This window comes from Chelon labrosus (assembly GCF_963514085.1).
Source record: "Chelon labrosus genome assembly, chromosome: 15".
Taxonomy (NCBI): domain Eukaryota; kingdom Metazoa; phylum Chordata; class Actinopteri; order Mugiliformes; family Mugilidae; genus Chelon; species Chelon labrosus.
In genome coordinates, this window is record NC_140348.1 from 18825575 (window position 1) to 18844516 (window position 18942).

At 42.0% G+C, this 18942-nt stretch overlaps 1 protein-coding gene across 4 annotated transcripts in view; it reads left to right on the forward strand.

The window, feature by feature from the left end:
- The window catches only part of pde10a (phosphodiesterase 10A), a 52545-nt gene that overhangs the window by 8953 nt on the left and 24650 nt on the right, over positions 1-18942 (forward strand). Inside the window, exon 1 of one of the 4 annotated variants that reach the window (XM_084562330.1) lies at positions 10359-10601. The exons of 2 other annotated variants lie outside the window; for them this stretch is intronic. In XM_084562330.1, coding sequence (XP_084418456.1) covers positions 10538-10601 — 64 coding nt within the window. In that variant the 5' untranslated portion in view covers positions 10359-10537. Of the gene's footprint in view, positions 1-10358; positions 10602-18942 lie in introns of those variants that run through there. One more of the 4 variants, XM_084562332.1, reaches the window with a different exon arrangement.

An 18942-nucleotide genomic window follows, 5' to 3' on the forward strand; every position in this document is an offset into this window, starting at 1 on the left:
ACTTAAATCCATAAACATAAGCTTGATGTCGAACAGCTTGATGTTACGTAATGTGCAAAGAATAACGTATGGAAAACTCTCGCTGCTTTTAAGTAAATGTTAAAAATATATACGTATATATCAGGTTTTTTAGCATCTTTATATTTGTGTTTGAATGGAATACAATGCATGTCTGCTGGTGTGCTAATTTAAATGTCATTGAATGGTGCAGGACGTGTGCACATAAATTACATTTTACTGTGTGTGTATACGTGTGTGTGTGTGTGTGTGTGTGTGTGTGTGTGTGTGTGTGTGTGACAAACGTTCAAGCAGGCATAATTTGTGCCAGCTCTGTGACGTAGAGGACATGAGGCCCGAGCGGGAGCTGTGAGTGGCAGTAACAGCGTCTCCAGCTCGAGCCTGCCCCATCTCTGACTTCATTGGCTCCAGCTCTGACGCACATGCACCCCCCCTCCCCATCCACCCACCCACTCCCCACCCAACCACCACCACCACCACCACTCGTGCACACTTCTTTCATCACGTTTTTTTTTTTTCACCCATTTAAATTTTTATTTATTTTTTTCTTGATTCATGTGCCTTCTGCAGCTCTCTCCACCGCAGCGCTCCACGCAGCTCCACATCACACATCCCCACCACCTGTCCGTTGTAAGCTCCCCGGACGTGCTTTCTCTGTTCCCTCTCGAACACTGTTGAGAACCCTGTCAACGTTTCTCTTATTTATTTCTCGCCATATCAACCACCTTAATCCTCCTTGCTTTTGAATTTAATTGTGCAGCGCGAGGTCTGAATCAAAGAGGGCTGCTGAGAGCATTAGAGGTGTTATACGGTCACATTAAATTTGTCAGCATGGGGCACAAATGCAGGAGACGGCTTCCACTGTTTCACTCAACTGCTGCATTAAAACTGTTGAAATGTGCAGGGAATTGCATTCATCATGGAACACCCCGTCACATTTTCTCCTCCAACTGCACTGTGTGATTATGTAGTGAGCCTTAAATAAACAGAGAGAGATTGTATGTATTTACTAGGCGCTGCTTTTTTTAAAAGGTTCTTTTTTACATTTGGACAAAAAAAATAATTAAATCTGTCAGATTTACAGTCACAGTTACATAAAACTATAACCGTAATCCAACTAAAACAAGATTCAAATGTGTAAAATGTAAAAGAGAAAAAGGAAAACTGGTGCCTTATTCCCTTTGTTTTAATTCAGTAGTGAATTAAAATAAAAGTCTCAATAACCATATTTCTACACCGTTATAAAAATGCGTTAAAACATTTGACCGCTGTTGTAGATGTGAGAGATCTGCTCACGATGTCTGCCAACAGTGTGTGTGTGTGTGTGTGTGTGTGTGTGTGTGAGACGCTCTGAATTTAGGCAGAGGAATTCTGGCAGTGCTCTGAATTTACGAAAGCTTCATTTTTTGCAGTCAGCGTACGCTCTGCTGCTCGGAGTGCTGCTTTTCTAACCTACGTCACTAATTTTTGGATGCTCTCTGTTTTTTGTTTTTTTTGTCTCAAGGTTGTAGTGATTCAACCTGAAGGCAGGATATGGGTCAGGCACCACTGGACGCTGATGGGTGCCTGACCTCTGAACTCTGTGCAGATAACTGGGAAGTGTTATGAGTGGAGGTTAAGCAATTCTAATAAAATTGGCATGAAATGAAACATTCATATTTGATTGAGAAGCCTTTGTACTTGTGGTGCTGCACCTCAAACCAATGATCCTTCAGTCATTGTTGAATTATTACAAGAACTATATTATTTATTGTCCTCTCTATTGATCATCTTAAATGAAATCTGTTTTCTATTTCAACTTCTTTTTTTTTTGTGGCTTATACATTAACATTGCCCATCCCCTGCTCTATAGGCATTCACAGATTTTCCTTGTGTTATTGGAGACTGTTGCTGATATTTTGGGCGTACTCACATATTAGGTTTAAATCAAATAAGTGATGTAGATAATCTGGCTAAATTCCCATTGTGCCTAAAACCTCTCACATTGTCTGACTGTCCGTGTTTTGCTTTGGCATGCTGCCATATTCCGTTTGTTTGGGATCTTAAATATAGCTTTGGTGAATATAGACCGACCAGTAAGACTCTATAGAGCAAAGAGAGAACAAAGATCGTTCGCCATCATTGTCCAGATTCGTTTACGACAGATTATATTTGTATTGACGATTCCCCAGACTCTACTACTACTGGGGCTGTGTAAAAATGCTTGATTGAGTACCAAAATTATTTCAAAACGAGTTAAGTTTGATGTGGAAACACCAGCAGAAGGGTACTTTGCAAGTGAAGTATTGCATTGCACTAAAGCTGGATTTCAGATTACAAAAAGAATGACTTGATGTCACCTTGTGGCTGCTCAGGAACATCAATTTAACATTAACTGTGTCTGCAAAATGTGCACAGTGGTGGTGGAGCTAATGAAACCATGTCTAACCTCAATAGGAGTCTGTATTTGGCCTGCACCCAAATAGGTTGGATGATCTGATTTGTCTGCCCAGTCATTTCCCCGCTGTAAATTTAGGAAGACCATCGACTGATACAGGGTAGCATCATCTTCTACTTTGATGACCCCAGCGTCCAGTCTTCATTGCTCCTGTGTAGAATGTGCTCTCGGAGAAACACATCTCAAAGACATCTGGAAATGAAGCACAGCAGACAGACGAGTCTCATGTATATTGCAGCTATAATGGAAAGAACAGGACTGTCTTTTATCAAGTGCACCCTAAACGAAAATTAGGGCATTCATCTTTGGTTAATATCAGTGAGTCTATAAAAGCCAAAGCCTGTTTCCTGTTGAGGAGCCAGAATTGCGCCTCTTTTAGGGGGATTGCAGGCAGCTCAAGGACCAAGTTATATTAGTGGACACTTGCCTTTTGGGAGACAGGGTGTAATATTTGCAGTGTTACCAACTTAGTGCATCTATCTGTGCCACAGCATTGACAAAAATCCACTGTCTTTATAGTTTCTTTGCACTTGACTCTTAATTTCCTGTCACCATGAAAGGAAAGAAGCCTTCCAAGATACGGTTACTCCATCTACTGTATCTTCTGCTAATGAATACAAATTCACTGTGAAGACGCTCCAGTGTTAAGCCTGGACGGTCTCCTGTCTGGAGGAGATGGAGCTTCAGCGCTGCTGCTACACCCCACCATACTGCTCGCTGTGCAGACTTTACCCTGATTCATCTGCAGCTACAGAGCCGATTTTATTGCTCTATTTCTCATGTAGGTCCACTGCAGCACTGAAAGGAGGTGGAGCGATCAGCCATAAGTACCTGGCTGTTCAAAGTGTACTTTTAGATCGCTCTAGATCCAGATTCATATCCGTTGCAACAAGGTGGAAACCATCAAAGCTAGTTTCGATTCATGTGGTTGAACAGAAGTCTTCCTTTTAAGGACTATAGAGATTAAGACAAATAAGACCAGTCCCCACCTGCTCTATTCACTTTCCTCTATTCTCACTGTGGAAACAAGGCAGTTTCTGTAAGGGGCTCACTAATCCTCACCCTAGACTAGAAAGACAAACCAGGACAGTGGTTGTTGAGATAACCCCTCAGGCAACAAAGATTCATGACCAAAGATGGTCATGATTTTAATAGACTAATATCCTCTGAGTGTGGACAGACTTTTCACCAATTCAAAGGACGACTGTGTAAAAGAGGAAGGGTGCCAGCTCCTACCATAGACAGATATGACAGATTCACTCTAAGCTGACAAACACACAATTATCATTCATATTTTAAGGTGATTACACAATAAGAAATACATGATTATAAAAAGTGCATTACTTTTTCACCAATAGATCCACCCAAGTTATATGCACTAGATGGCTTTATACAAAAGCCAAGACTTAAATGATATGGCATTACATCCTTTACATGTATACATTATATTTGTATACATGCAGTCATGAGGCTGTATCTCAGAACTCATACAAAGCTGAAAAAAGACTTCTCTCTAATGCTCCCAGGCCCACGTACGCTCTCCATTTTGTTCTTGGTTGCCATTTTCTGTGAGAAACAACAGTGTCAAGGGGCTAACATTTAGAGTTAGCTAATATTCTATGTGATGGAGACACTTCAGATCACTGGTAAAGCACATAAAACTAGTGGAAAAACATTGATTTGACAAATGTCAAAGTGAGGAGAGACTCGAGCGGCACGTTTTCCGTTCTTCTGCAAACGTTTCCTGCACACGGACCCCACCCAAAAGATCTTAAGTATTGTTTAACTGGTAAATGGCAAACATGGTAGGGCCAATCAAGAAGAAATTCAGTTGAATATTTGACCACTACTTTTTCACATTGGAATAAAAATTCAAATATGTCTTATGAAATATGCAGCAAATCATTTTCAGTTGACAATTTCAGCAAATTTTGCAACACTGACATGTTTGTCTTCTTGTATTCATGGTAGTATTTATATTCAAAATCGTCTACTATTTTTCTGATATCTTAACATACTGTATTTATATACACACATCCACGTCGATTCTCCTTCTACACTTAATCACTCATTTTAGAAAGACCATGCTCACGTAGAGGTTTTTTTTTATCTGAGTCAGATCCTTTTTGTTTTAACAAGCTCACACTTAGCAACACATGTGGTGTATTTGGTTGCAGACAGGCAAACAGTAACTACGTCCATGACAACCTCAGAAAAGGTGAGAGGAGGAGAAACAGTGAGATTAATGGCTCTGATGCCCTAATGATATCTTAGAAGAAGAAGGAGAGAGAGAGAGAGAAAAAAAAAAAAACAGAACGACTTTCAGAACATTGAGCGATAAACAAAGATGTCATCTTTTCTCCGGGGACTGTGAGGATGTCTGAGCGAGCAACAAACCTTCCCTCTGGGTACGTCTAATATACTACAGTCTGACAGCAGTTATTCAAAATGGCGGTGATTAAGACGACAGAGTGCAGGTAATGGTGCGCTGTAATTTGTATTTCCATTAACCTAAATTATGCACCTATCTCACATTTGTCCTAATGGATCCCAGTGCAATGACGTCCATTGACGTCACGTTCGAGATGAGCCGCATTGCAGTCGCATGCAAATTTGTGAATGCCAGGCTTTGTGTAAATGTGGACCTTTTTGTTTTTTTATTATTATTGCTTTTTCTGACAAATGAGAGTAAACAGAGGCAGTAATATGCTCTTTGGTTGTTGAACTAGTTGCGAGCCAAGCTGTGAAGATGTGCATAACTCCCTCAGCCCCCCAGGGACCCTGTATTTTCATGGGCCTGCCTCTGACGTCAATGCTCCGGCTGTCCTGTGGATTGTCAGAACAGACTATTCAGTTGGGGGGAGGGGACTGGGAGTCTCTGTGGTGTGTTTCTGCCGCATGTGATGTGCGTGTGTGTGTGTGTGTGTGTGTGCCTGCGTAGCTGTAAGTATGCTCCTGCATGTGTGTGTGTTCATGTTTGCGTGTGCTTGCATGTGATCTGTAAATGTTTCACTTGCATCTGGGGCATGTGTGTGTGCGCGTGTGAGTGCAGCGTGCAAAAAGCTTGTACAGTGCCTTGAATCAGAAATGTGCTTAAGTGGATGAGGGCTGTAATGTGGGGTAGGGGGTGAGGCCGTGTGTGTGTGTGTGTGTGTGTGTGTGTGTGTGTGTGTGTGTGTGTGTGTGTGTGTGTGTGTGTGTGTGTGTGTGTGTGTGTGTGTGTGTGTGTGTGTGTGTGTGTGAGCGAGAGCACACATGTCTGAAGATGTGCCGCTCTCATGTTGGGAGACAGGCCGTAGTCATCAGGAGGATGTTTGCTAAAAACAGCCGAGAGGGGAGAACAGTTAAGCATGGCTGCCGACCACTCACTCTTCACTCAGCTGTTGATCCCCCAGCGGACAATAGTAAAGCCAGCAGCCATAGGAACCTTCAGCATGTGACACACGCAGCGCTCATTAAGACGGATCAGATTACAGCTTCTTTCATCATCACCTTTTTGATTTCCATAATTCTTGTTCTGTAACACACATTCACAGATGGATCTGAGATTTGATGGCAGGGTGATGTTGACAGAGAAAAAGAGTGAGCACTCCCTGTCCAAACTGATACAGATCAAGCTGGAGAGAGACTGACGGGACCATTTGGGGGGTGTTCTTGAGGTCTGTGTGCTGAATTAATTAATTACAGTTTGTGTGCGAACGAATAAAAGCATACTGTGAGCAGATTTAGCTGTTAAATCCATGGCAGTCGACCGTGCATACCCTGATGTGAGTTTCTGTGTTTTTCATAAGATCATCGGTGCAAGCTCAGCCAGAAAAAAAGTGGCAAAATCTTACAAAATACATTTACTTTAAGTTTTTCATCACACGTTTGAGGCACTTTTTTTGTCTACATTTTGAATGGAAATGGAAAAACAGTACACTCCATTGGCAACGATAGAAGAGTGACTACTGTAGTTTGGAAATTAAGTTTTTCAGCTGGCAAAGTTAAAGATTATTTTAGAAATTTGAGAATTGTGCATATGTTCCTTGTCTTAAACAGAATAACTTTGGAGATTGGGACTCGTTGGAGAAAAAAAAAGACTTTGAAAGAACATTAACTACAACTTTAATGTACCGCTTTATAATATTTTTACCAGTGCAGGATGATTTTTCAGTGTCATAATGTTACCTTTGCTTAAATGAACTCTGTCCAAGAATGTGACCTGCCTTACAACCTGTTAACATCAATATAACAGCCATATAACGTATTTCGATGCTGTGTATATTAGTTACAGTACATTACTACGAAAATCATGGGTCAAAATCTTAAAATGTAAGGGGCAGAGTGGGGATTGGGTAAACTAGTCCTTCACTTTCCCAGCAGAGATGCCAGGCGGCTCCCTGGCAACCAACAGCGTGTCCCTAACAAAATGCAGATCACTTTGTGCACTTAAAATAGTGTTAGAAACATCTGACAGATGCAGATTTGCCTTTTGTGTCTTTTTCCAGCTCTGTGCATGGGTCTCATGTGTACGAGCATTAAAACAGAATCCAGCTCTCTGTGCTCCGTTGGCTTGTGACTGTGTCTTTAGGTGATTTCACTGAGATTGTTTATTTCACAGTTGAAGCACGGGTGTGCTCTGACAGGTCAGGATGGTCACTTGCTTCCTGTTGTGTAATAATTCATCAGGCATAAAAATAGTTGTTCTGCCACTTTGGAGAGCTGCGGATCACAGGGGTTCACCGGCGGGTCATAGACGTAGTTGGGGCATCCCTTGTTATCTACTCCCTTCCTTATGAGTTCTCCGTCCATAACCATCTCACATAAGCTCATAAACCTCCAGCCATGAACTTTGCAGGGGAACGTTTTGGAGCATTTGTTTTCTATCTAAATTTCCGTGCTTGAAGAGGGTGCACAGGGGTGAGCCCCGAAGGAGCCAAAAGAGAGTTTCAGCAGCTCAGATGCTCTTCTCATCATTTGACTTTTGTTTATTGGCATACTACATTAGACCCTCCTTTATTTAACATGGCGTGTTAGAATAAAAGCTCGCTCAAATTCAGAAGATAGATTAAGACATATGGTTTAGTGTTTGATTTTATGACTCTGTCTTCAGCACCACCTGCATTCAACCTGCAAAATTTCTCAGCATCAGACAATAATGTCAGATTAATATTTTAAAACGAAGGGGTGCTTGCGTCACTGCAAAGAGAATCAAACGGCAGCCTCATCGAATCACAGGGAAATGAGCTGACGTGTTGCTTCTACATTCAAAGGCTTTTCTCATGAGGCTAAAGTGGAAGAAAAAAAGCGAGCAGAATGTGTCAGAGAGAATCCATTATGCTATACGTGACCTCTGAATGGACCAGCTGCTCGAGAGTGTAGGAATGCCAGTGATTGATAGCGCACATGCTGACGTAACCTGCCACAGCTCCCACACCTCTCTCTCTCTCTCTCTCTCTCTCTCTCGATATGATCTGTATGTAACACTGTGGCCGTGTGGGAGCCCGGCACACTTTATGCTGTATCATGTTGCAGAGTCAAAGCTGTTTAGGTGCTCTGAGCGCTGATAGCACGAGCACACACTGCAAAGGTTGCGGAGATAGGAAGCCCACTTCATTTGGGACTTGACGTAGCATCGTCATCTCCACCATTCACACGGAAACAAGCACAGATTTAAACAGTTAAGCATTAATAATTTATGCTGCACGTTGCATCACTGTTGATGCTGATGCTTTAAAGAATGTGTAGTTTGGCAAATTTATGGCACAAATTTTGTTCCATGTCAGGATTGTTTTGCTCGAATGGTGCCCTGCATATGAATTATGTGCCTCCTTCCTACATGGATGTTATTAGTGGAAATATAAACACAAGCGGTGGCGCATTCCTCGACTAGCTTTAGGGCAAAAGTTGTACAGTTAACAGAAACGTAAGCGAGGGCCTTAAAGTCGCCAGAGCAAACTCAAAGTCGAATTTGTAACAGAGACAAAAGGAAAGATCTAGCAGTATTTATTTTAGGTGTTATTCTGCGTTTTAACATCTTAGTTGTGCCAATTTCTAATTTTCACCTTGTACAGTAGCAGGCGAATAATTATTCATAATTATATTTGTGTATTAAACCTCCATGTTTTACTTTTTTACTCCAGATTGTCTTCCCCAGTCAGAGGCATTTTGAGAATGCTAAATGTTGATGTGATCGACCTGATTTTGAGGTTAATTTGATCATTTTTATTACTCTCACTATCTGATCGGTCATTATTATTATTATTATTATAGGATTATATCTCCACTCCAGGACTGTAGTGGGTGTGTCTAAATATTTCAGTGGCACTGCAGATGTGCAGTCCTTGCAGGGATTTGCAGAGTTAGGCCTTCGTTATAAAGGAACGCGTTACATTGATTTATTTTACTGTGCCAATTCAAGGCGATATCTACAATTATAATTTATGCAAATGTACAACCGAGTTAGCCTGGTGAAATAAATCAGCTGAATACACTCCTTTAGTAAATGCAAGTCTGTGCAGATATTTGAAGTCAGGAGCCGGAATATCAACAGTGATTCCCCCCGAAGACACAAAGACGCAGAATTCACTTCAAACTAAAGAACCTTGGGTAAGATCTCAAGCTAGGTGAGGTATGAATTAGACCTGGGCATGATCAACGCTTGGACTGCTCCTCTGCTCGCTCGCTCGCTCTCATGATTTTTTTGTTTTCAGTACTGAGCTTTTCTTCTCATGCACCATGTGTGTTTAAATATTTGACATACATTTTTTTTTTTTTTCTAGCTGGATTATTTGCTTTGCACTGTTTGTGTTTCCTGTTCCTCTGGCTGATTTGGAAGGCTGATCTGAATGGAGGTGCTTTCTGGATATAAGCCATTCATAAAAAATAAATAAATAAATAAATAAAAATGGTTTGTTAAACCTAAAACCTGATGTAACTCCACAGACTCTTTACTGCTGTCTCGCTGCTGATGAGGTCAGAGGTCAGAAGACTTCAAGAGCAGGGAGGATTTCAATGCCTTGCTAAATGGCACCCCGGTGAGACGGCACGATGCGCAGAGCCGAGCTCTTTAGACGCTACGCTGCGCCCTTCCAGTCACTACATAAACGCTCCATTGCTTTGTCCCGCCATGCTGTAAATTTGGAGGTTGTCACCGTCTCCTCCTTGACCACAGAGTCGTGGATCAGGAAACAGCAGCGTGTCCCTGGAGAGCGCTGGGCATGTGGTTCGGCCCCTTTTACGCAGCCAAATTCAGGAACAGGAACAGCAGCTCGGCAGCGTCAAGATTCCCAGACACGTCAATTGCGCAAAATATACCGGAAACACGTACTATTGACCCTTCAAATTATTGGGTCGTGGAAAAAGGTTTCAGCCTGAATACTCACTGGAGACACTGATAAGGACTTAGTTTTCTTTTTCAGATAATGACGTACTGTTTTCTGCCATTGTGACGAGGGTCGTTTTGAATGGTTGCAGGATTATCTCACGTTACAAATATGCATAAATGTACACAGACCTGTACGTCCAAATTACATTCTCGAGAAAAAAATATTTCCATTAATTAAATATCTGCAATACTTTATAAAATTTAATTAATCTGGGATTGTTTCAACATCTCTCACAATGCAATTCCTGCAGCAGTCTGCATTTGGGCTTTTATTTTGAAAATACAAAAGGATAGCCGTGCATGAATTGACAGTGGCGCGCGCTCGTCTCTCCTTGTGTGTGTGTGTGTGTGTGTGTGTGTGTGTGTGTGTGACCGCGTTTACTCCCATTTCTCTGTCTATGCGTCGACGTCTGCGCTCCCTCAGTCTGCTGCTGCTGCACATCCACAGCGGAGCCACCACGCCGAGGAGGCGGACCGATCGTAGCTACACCTCGGCCAGCGGTGCTGGGTCATAGCGCTGGTGGAGGAGGGGGGGTGGCAGCACAGCGCTCTCCTTGCCCTTCCTAAACCGTGCACAGCCGCAAGCGTTGAGGACACCATCACCTCAACGCGTCCTGGAGTAGTTTTGGTTTTTGTCCAGACGCACCAAGTTGCAGCTGCAGAGGCGCACTTTTCCCCGTGGCTCCTCTCTCCTTTTGCGCTCACAATCCGACATGGAAGATGGTCCGTCTTCAACAAGCTGTTTCAGAAGGTTAACGGACTGTTTCCTGGGCGCAAGTAGGTATTTTTGATTAACACTTCCAACGCGTAAAAGGAAAAAAAAAAAAAAAACACAGCTGAAATTTACCCAAAAGTAGAAACCGCGCTGACTTCCAGTAACTGTGCAGTAGAACGCAAAACATGTGCTTATCTGGGATGAATTATTTCTACTGGGACTGCAGGCGTATACGTTATTTATCAATTTGAATGCCCAACTTTATGAATGACTGATTGATAGCTGAACGAGGAGGCTGGGGACTCAGTTGGATGGACTGAATGTAGGAAATAATAGCTTGTACCTGTACATACTTTTTAAATAAGACGCAGAGCGCGGTTACGAATCCCATCCCGGATCTGAGTTGATGTGTCGCGGAGGGGACAGTCAGCAGTTCTGCAATAAGATATGCCCCAAAAAAAAAAAAAAAGTCTATAGCATGAGACGGAGCCAGGACAGAAGGTATTAACTCTTATAGAGAAGAAATCTTAAAAATACTCTTGTAGACATATATGAATTCTTGCTCATTATGCCCATGGCTTCTAGTGTAGTATCATAATTAAATTATTATTGCACTCATAACTACTATTCATATAACACTCACAAAACGTATGCATTTACTATTATTCTTGTCCTGTGTTGTGTGTAAAACTTAAATCTGTCACTTTTTTTTACTGCAGTATTAGTTAAAGACAGGTGGTATCAACGTTACTGTTAAAATAACATTTTAAATATATTAGAAATAGTTGCCAGCATAAGAAAAAAATGCTGAAAGATAAGTGAATAAAGTGGTAGTTTTCTATCACTCCATTAAATATTCACCTATGAATCCTTGTTGCAATTTATTTTATATATATAAGACAAAATATATATATTTATTTTACGTTTTTTTTTTTTTTTTTCATCTTAGTAATACTGCTGCAGAAACTTCAGCTTCAGAAATTGCCATCATTTTTTTGTTTTTTGTTTCTGTGTGTGTGTTACTTACACTGTGTGTGTGGCCCATGAATAATGTCAGTGACTGCAGTTGTTTCAGTGGCACCTCGAGTGACCTTTAGTGGCGACCCTGTAATAACAAGTTAGCAGTTTGGGGCCTGGGATCGCGGATGATGCCAAAGTACACACATAGCAATAAACTGCAGTCATGGAATGTATTATTGAGGTACGGTATGGAGGTATTCTGCCATCACACTGACCAAAAAAGGACAAGAATTTTAGATTTCACAAAGCTTCCAAGGAAACAAGTGGACGAGGTCGAGTACCTGCGAGTAATATCTGCTGGAGGACGCAGCTGCATGCTGTTTCTAATACGCCCGGTCATTCACAAAAGTTCAGTGTGTGTCATAGCTGTTTCTGTGAGTACCGCTGCTCACGTTCATGCTGCTCCTTCTTTCAAACGTCTGGGTTAAGTCTAGGATTAACTTGACACACTGTTTGCTCTCTCGCTGCGTGTTTTACTTTTGATCGGTTCGGGATTGGGGAATAATTACACTATGCTCTGTCCAAAGCTTTCGCTGGTGACAAAAACACACAGACACGCACAACTTCTGAGCAATAATACGAGCCCGTCATCTGCGCCGTATTTTTTTACAGCACTGTTGACATAGACTGCTTTCTACAAATAACAGACGTGTGAGAGATCTCCTTAAATGTGTCCAATACGAGGCAGTGACGCACTTTTTTATGTCTGGCGACTTATGGTATGTTTAGTATGTTTAGCCTCCTATCCTTGTCATTTCTGAAATGACACCATTTGCTGGACTGTCCACCCTGAAGAAACAGGCTCCAGTTTATCAAGGCAACATGTTGACTCATTCGCTCCCTGGTTGCTCATATAAATCTGAGCAATATTATAGCTGTTTTGTGGGAAAATATACGTGTGTGTGTGTGTGAGTGTTTGTACGGATTGTTTGTGGATATATTTGGGCCGAGGTTAGTCTGGGTCAGCCCTAATGTGATCTCGCAGGCATGTTCAAAAGTGGTTGTCGATGAATTGCTTAACTCACTGAAGAAGGCTGCATTGTCAGGCAGGAAGTGCTCGCGCTGGACATTTCCTGCCCCACCGCATGCCTTCTCTCTCACGGCGAGGACTTCTCCCAGCACGGTCATTAAATATACAGTATAAGTACATGTAGCGCTTGATATGATTGGAATATGAAAATTAAAGTCCGATTGAAATTTGAATGACTAAATAATTCCAGACGGGCCCGAGCACAGGCCAAAAAGTTTCTCTTTGTGATTTGTCTTCAGTGTTGATTTAAACTCTTAGGAAACTCGAGCCAAAGAAAATTAGCCTGTTATGCAGTTTGAACCCTTTTTTATATCACGATCTGTGCAGGACTGGATCGGTGCCAGGGCACAGTGCACAATCTGAGCGGTGAAACAGATGACATTCTCCTCAAGGCGTCCATTGACCCCTTGTCAGCTTGTCATGTGTTGGTATGGGAAAAGGCCACATGCATGTAGATTTCTTTACAACTTGTCCTTGTGTCAAGGCTCATAAAAGAACACGGCGCTGGAGAAGATGCAAGGATCTGTGGTTCTCATTATCGGGTCCCCATTGGCCCCTCTGCAGAGCGGCTGCAGAGTTCAGCATCAGAACAGATGTGGAGTTGGGGAACATGACCCCTGATTACTGATGTTGCTCTGGGGGGAACGCAGCGCTACATCAAACCAGCGATTCAGGCACAACGCTCGCTCCAAGACAGCAACTTTACTGTTAAGGCTCAGTATCAGTGACGTTGTAGGATGTGTGATCTACCACCTCTGGCTGTCGTTCAGTTTCCGTTCACTCAAGAAAATGCACAAGAATGTTTTCAGTTTATAAGTTGAGCTGAAGGTTGACCTGCTTTGCCGTCTGTGACTGCAGTTAGAGAGCTTGCCTGTGACCCCACTGTTAGGCTCTGGATCAAGGGACATGCTTTATCTGCATCTCAGTTGGCCATTTATAGCCCTTACCCTTTACGTCTAATGACCTGGACCATAGAAGTGGAAATAATGCAAATTACATTTCCATGGAAATCTCCTTCTCTGTTTCTCTCAAGTGTGAGGTGTGAGCTCGCATGTTGGTGCACAGGGTTTGTTTTCATCGTGTGTGGGCGTGTCTTAGAAAGTGATGGAACTGCAGTTAAGGTCCGTGGTGAAACAGCGTTTTCTTAATTTGACACCTTTTCACTCGCTGGTGTATTGATTTAGCTTGCCCGGTCACCTCACCCCTGGCTGCTGTGGAACGCGGGGGCTAGGGTGGGCGTATATGTGTGCATTCACCTGCGTACGTATGCACACATGCCCAGGTTCACAGGCACAGGCTCAATGAATAAATGAGTGAGCAGTGGGAGATGAGGCCAAGCATTTTCATTTTCAGTGTTCGCTCTTTGCCGCTCACTGAATGTCAGTGTTGGACGCTGTGCTCCAGCCCTCCCATAGATAAGATAAGAACCACATGCTCTTCCCACCTCCTGGCAAGGGAGTCCCAGGCGGACCTGCTGACGCACGCACCCCCCTCCTCCCCTTTCCTGCCTCAGCCTCATGTCAGGAAAGTGAAAAGTAGTACCTTGGCAGCTTGCCCTTGACTCTCTGCCAGAAGGAGTGCGCTTCAAGAGAAGTGGTCTTTTCCCTTTTTCTCTCATGTGCATTTTTCATCCATGTGTTGCAGAGGAGGAACATCTTGCTCACTAAACATCTGCACTGCCGGGGTCGGCCTCTGCCGTTGACTCTGACGCTGCTTAACGTCGTCTGACAGCAGCGGCGAAGACACACTTTCGTTTCTGTTCAGGCGCTGTCACGCGGCGCAGACATCTAACTGCTTCATCGTAGGAAAAAATAAGATGATGGATGGAGACAGGGTGGAGCTGGTTGTTGTTTTTAGCAGCTCTGCAAATAGTCCTTTATCTGCATATGTCAGTTTATTGTTTCATGCCTTTTCTTTGGCGGTCCCTCCAGGAATTAAAAATCTTACATAGCAAGGATTTTAAAAACACCAGCCAGTCCTCATTGTATTTGAGTTGATTTGATTTATACACTGATAAACAGTGATTAACTACAGCGGCCTCTTTCCTTCCATTAACTTTCTCTAAGCAAACCTTGTTAAACAGCCCTTTCCTCTTGTTTAGTAATGTTTATTGCACCCAACAAGCTTCGCCTTAATCTTAACCATCTCTGCCTCAAACGATCTCAGGCTGTTCAGTTGGTGGGAATGTAAATTAACCTGACAGGCTGAATTCAGGGCAAACAGTCTCGAATAAAGAGTCAGAAATTGCTCAACTATAGCTAGCTCTGGACTTATGTTTTTGTGCATAAGCGGAACTGACAGTAACTGTAATTTCAAGCTATAATTTTCAAGTGTTTGTCATAACAATTATCATTTTTATAGAACACATTTTAAAAAGGTACGTTTTCAGGCCTGCTAATGCTAATGCTGCAAACTGAATCATTTTGGTCTCCAGTGATTACAGTAGACGAGACTTTTTATAACCCGCCGGGCCGACCATTTGGGTGCGTTCAGGAGCATGTTCTGTGGCATCTGTGACGCTCCCTAAATGTAAGCACTCGAGGCTGAAAAACTGTTTGGTTTCGTAACAGTCTTACATCATATTGGTTTCTAGAAATCGTCCGACATTTTATAGACTGAATGAATATTTATTGGACCTGGAGAAAAAACAGAAAAAACAGCGAAGTTGGTTATAAAAATTCACAATGAAGTACTGCGGAACCGGATGAGTTTAATCCGGTATGTCTCATCAGACATATTGAGTAATTCGGAAAATGAAAGAAAAGTTTAAGAGGAGGCTGATCAGTGACTGAAGACCAATCCAGGGCTCTGATCCTCACCTCTCAGACGACGATTGAAGTGTTGATATGGAGTGTTAATTTGAAACACTGACAGCGAGAGGTTTTGCAGTTTTAAATCAAACTAAATTTTAATTTTAAGAGATATGCCTGTGGATACAGAGAAGGAAATGTGGCCTGTCCTCACAAGAGTTTCTTTTCCTATTCAGTAAAGGAGTTTAATAAATGCGCTTGGGCTTTCCCTCCTGTGTGCCACCGACAAATGTTGACCTGTAAAGCATCTTATTAGGACTTGTGACATATGTAACTTGCGTTGTGTCAGATTTCTATCCAACTGACGCTCGTTTCCATACTTTTAAGTTGCCATACTAATACAAAGCACGAAAAAAAATATTTACTGTAGGCGCATTTCACTATAAGATGGAGTGAATTACAGTTTACAGCATCTCTACAAGCCATTAACTTTTCCATATAAAATCAGAGCATGCCAAATTGATTTCCTCAATAAAAATGCTCATAAACTCCAATTGTAACACCCAAGCATTATTGTTTTGAAGCTTTTTCGGGCTGTTTTGATGCCCGGGATTCCACGTTAACACCACACACTGGTGCTGACACTACATAAAATGCCCGGCCCGTGCTGTTTGCAAATGAATTTCCTGCTAAATGGGAGCATGTTCAGAATGAAAACTTGGATGTGAGCGCGCAGAGACCCAGACGGACTGTGGCTGGTTTGGTCTTCCCTTTCCAGTCCCAGGGTGTGGTGTCAAGATAAGTGTTATGCAACAATACCTCACTGCATGTACTCAGTTTTTACACAGGAAGCCCAAGTCTGAGTCAGTCACCAAAATCTCTGCCAACTGGGCTTCAGCCACTCACAAACATGCTGCACAACAAACTGCTTCCCGCCTATATGATTGTCTGAATGAGCGACCTCCATTGACTCTAATATTTTAAGAGCAGAAGGGGGAAGATTTACTTTTACTTAAATGCCGTACTTACGTCATTTTAAGGTATCTAAGGTACTTAAAATATGTTATACTGCTATTTTTTTGCTAAATTTATCCGACACGAAATCAAGATTTTACATGAAAATGAAAGTATGCGACACACTGTTGAAACTAAGCCAGTGGTTAACGCCTCTTTTGGCTTGACCCCATTTTCTCTTTAGACCTCTAGGAAGGCTTTTTCTTCCATCTTACTGCATTCATCGCCTCACAAGCTTTATGAAGTAGATAAACAATGACCACCTCCGCCAGCAACAGCAGTATGAACTTAGTGATAACTGAATAAATAGGATTTATATTCTTACTTTTAATATGTGTTTTACATGTATTGTTACTCGCTTACAGTATCTGAATATATATACCACTACTCTGAGCATAAACAGACAAAATTACCCCCTGCTCCAAACCTTTACAGGACCTATCCAATCCAACTTTATTTATAAAGCACTTTGAAAGCCACCAAAGTGCTGTTCAGCAGAAGAAATAAATGAAAGACATGAATTAAAAAAAGAAAAAAAACATAAAACATGAGTAAGAAGACAACAGCAGCCCTACGATAAAAACAATAAAATAAAATAAAATTAAGTCAGCATCTTACAGGGTGTCAGAGGCCAAGGACAAGAGATGGGTTTTAAGAGGCTTGTCTAATGTGTAGAGGCAAATCATTGCACACTCATCTCACAGCTGACACTGTCCAATTTAATGTAAACAGACGAAAACTCAAGTTAAACACAGGTGGCATAAAGTGCAATACCACGGGTGTCCACTCGGGCTCCAGTAAATCTCAGAAATCATCAACTCTGATCAAATCGTAAGTCAGTAGTTTTATCATTATGATGTCTTTATCTAAATTCACCTTCTCTGATTAGTGCGCTGGAGGTCCTCTAAAAAAGTAATTCCATAGTTAAGTAGATAGGAAGACAGAGACATATGTTTGGATGCATACCTGGCTTGGTCGACATGTTTAGTCTGGAGTGACCTTCAGGTTCTGAGTCATATCTTCACATCTTCCCTCTTCCCTCACTGTGGGAAAGAAGGCTGCAACATCCATATGCCAAACTATTTGTTTACGTCCGTGTTTATATACAGTCTATGGGGAAGACATATCTTCGCTGGCAAAAAGTACATGGATTTACTGAAGATCTGGGAGAAGGAAAAAATAAAAACGAGACATCGATTTGGAATTGTCATTCATTTTTGGGTTTTGTTAAGTTTAACGTGTCAGGCATATTTTTCTATTATTGTCTTCAGCAGCTTTGGCCCCAGTGAGAAGGAAAATTGTACTGAGGTTTGACAAAATGAATAATAAAAAAAAAATAAATAACTAAAACTGGTCAAACCAGTAACCAAGCCACTGCCTCCACCGCAGCAGTCCCGTTCTCTCCTCTGATTGAGTGAGCTCATGTGGTTCCCAGTGGGGTTAACCATTCTGGACCACAGCATGTGGGACAGATCTGGCTGCACCTTTTGATTAGCCGCCGTAGTTGCAGGCCCGGGACACTGACGCATATCCCACAGCTCCGAGTGTCACCGCGGTCACATTAGGTTGAGCTGTGGCTCTAAAGACTTCAGAGGGAATCAGAGGGAACGCTTCTAAGGTCGGCAGAAAGGAGCAGGAATGTTCAGAAAAAAAGTGCCATCAATCACCATCAAGCTGCAATATAGTGGCTGTTGGGTCAAACCAGTCATTCCTTCGGCCTGTTTTTCCAAAACGCGTTAATAGTGATTGACGATATTTGCATTTTTGACTTTTTGCACTAAAGCATTGATTGAACCGATGCACGGGAAGCTATTAATTATGAATCTAGGTGGCACTTAGAGCAGATGCAGACACTGCCTTATTGTTTCTGTAGCAATTTATTCACAGCATTGTTTTAAAATGGTTCCGCTGACTGAGAAGTGTTCAAATTATTTCAACAAAACAAAACGTTTTAAAGATATTTGCTCTTACGTTACTATGGGGGACGCTGTTCCTGTCCTGTCCTGCACACTACATTCTATTCAAGCATTGCAGTATTGAATTATACGGTCATATGTCTTCTCTGTAAACATGGATTTTTAAAGAGTACATTGTGTGATAGTCTATGTTTTTAAATTATTGCCAAATATGCAAAATTACCGCCTGTGCATTCAGGTTGTTCCTCTGTGCTGAAGAACATCATTGTTCCTGCATGTCCCTGAAACACCTGCTTTCTGCCTGAAACACACACACCACAGCATCCAATGTGTGTTCATCCACTTCTGAAAATAGTTCCCAGCAAAAGTAGCATTAAGTCCGAATAAATAATACTTTCAAAAAGCGACAATGTCAGGATATTTCGGAAAATTAAATTGGATTTTATTTGTGAAAAAATATGTCAGGTTCTGACCTGTTTTTAGATTTATGTCTTTAGTGGAAACAAATGGGCTCTGTGTTGACAGCCACAGACACGCGAGGGGAAGCCAAAAAAGTTTAACACAGGGTTCATTTTATTCTCTTTTTTCAAGTGACGTGTGCGCAGGAACAAAAAATAGAGAAGAATATAGCGAGCATTGTTCTTTAAGCAAATATTGGCTGGACACTGATTAA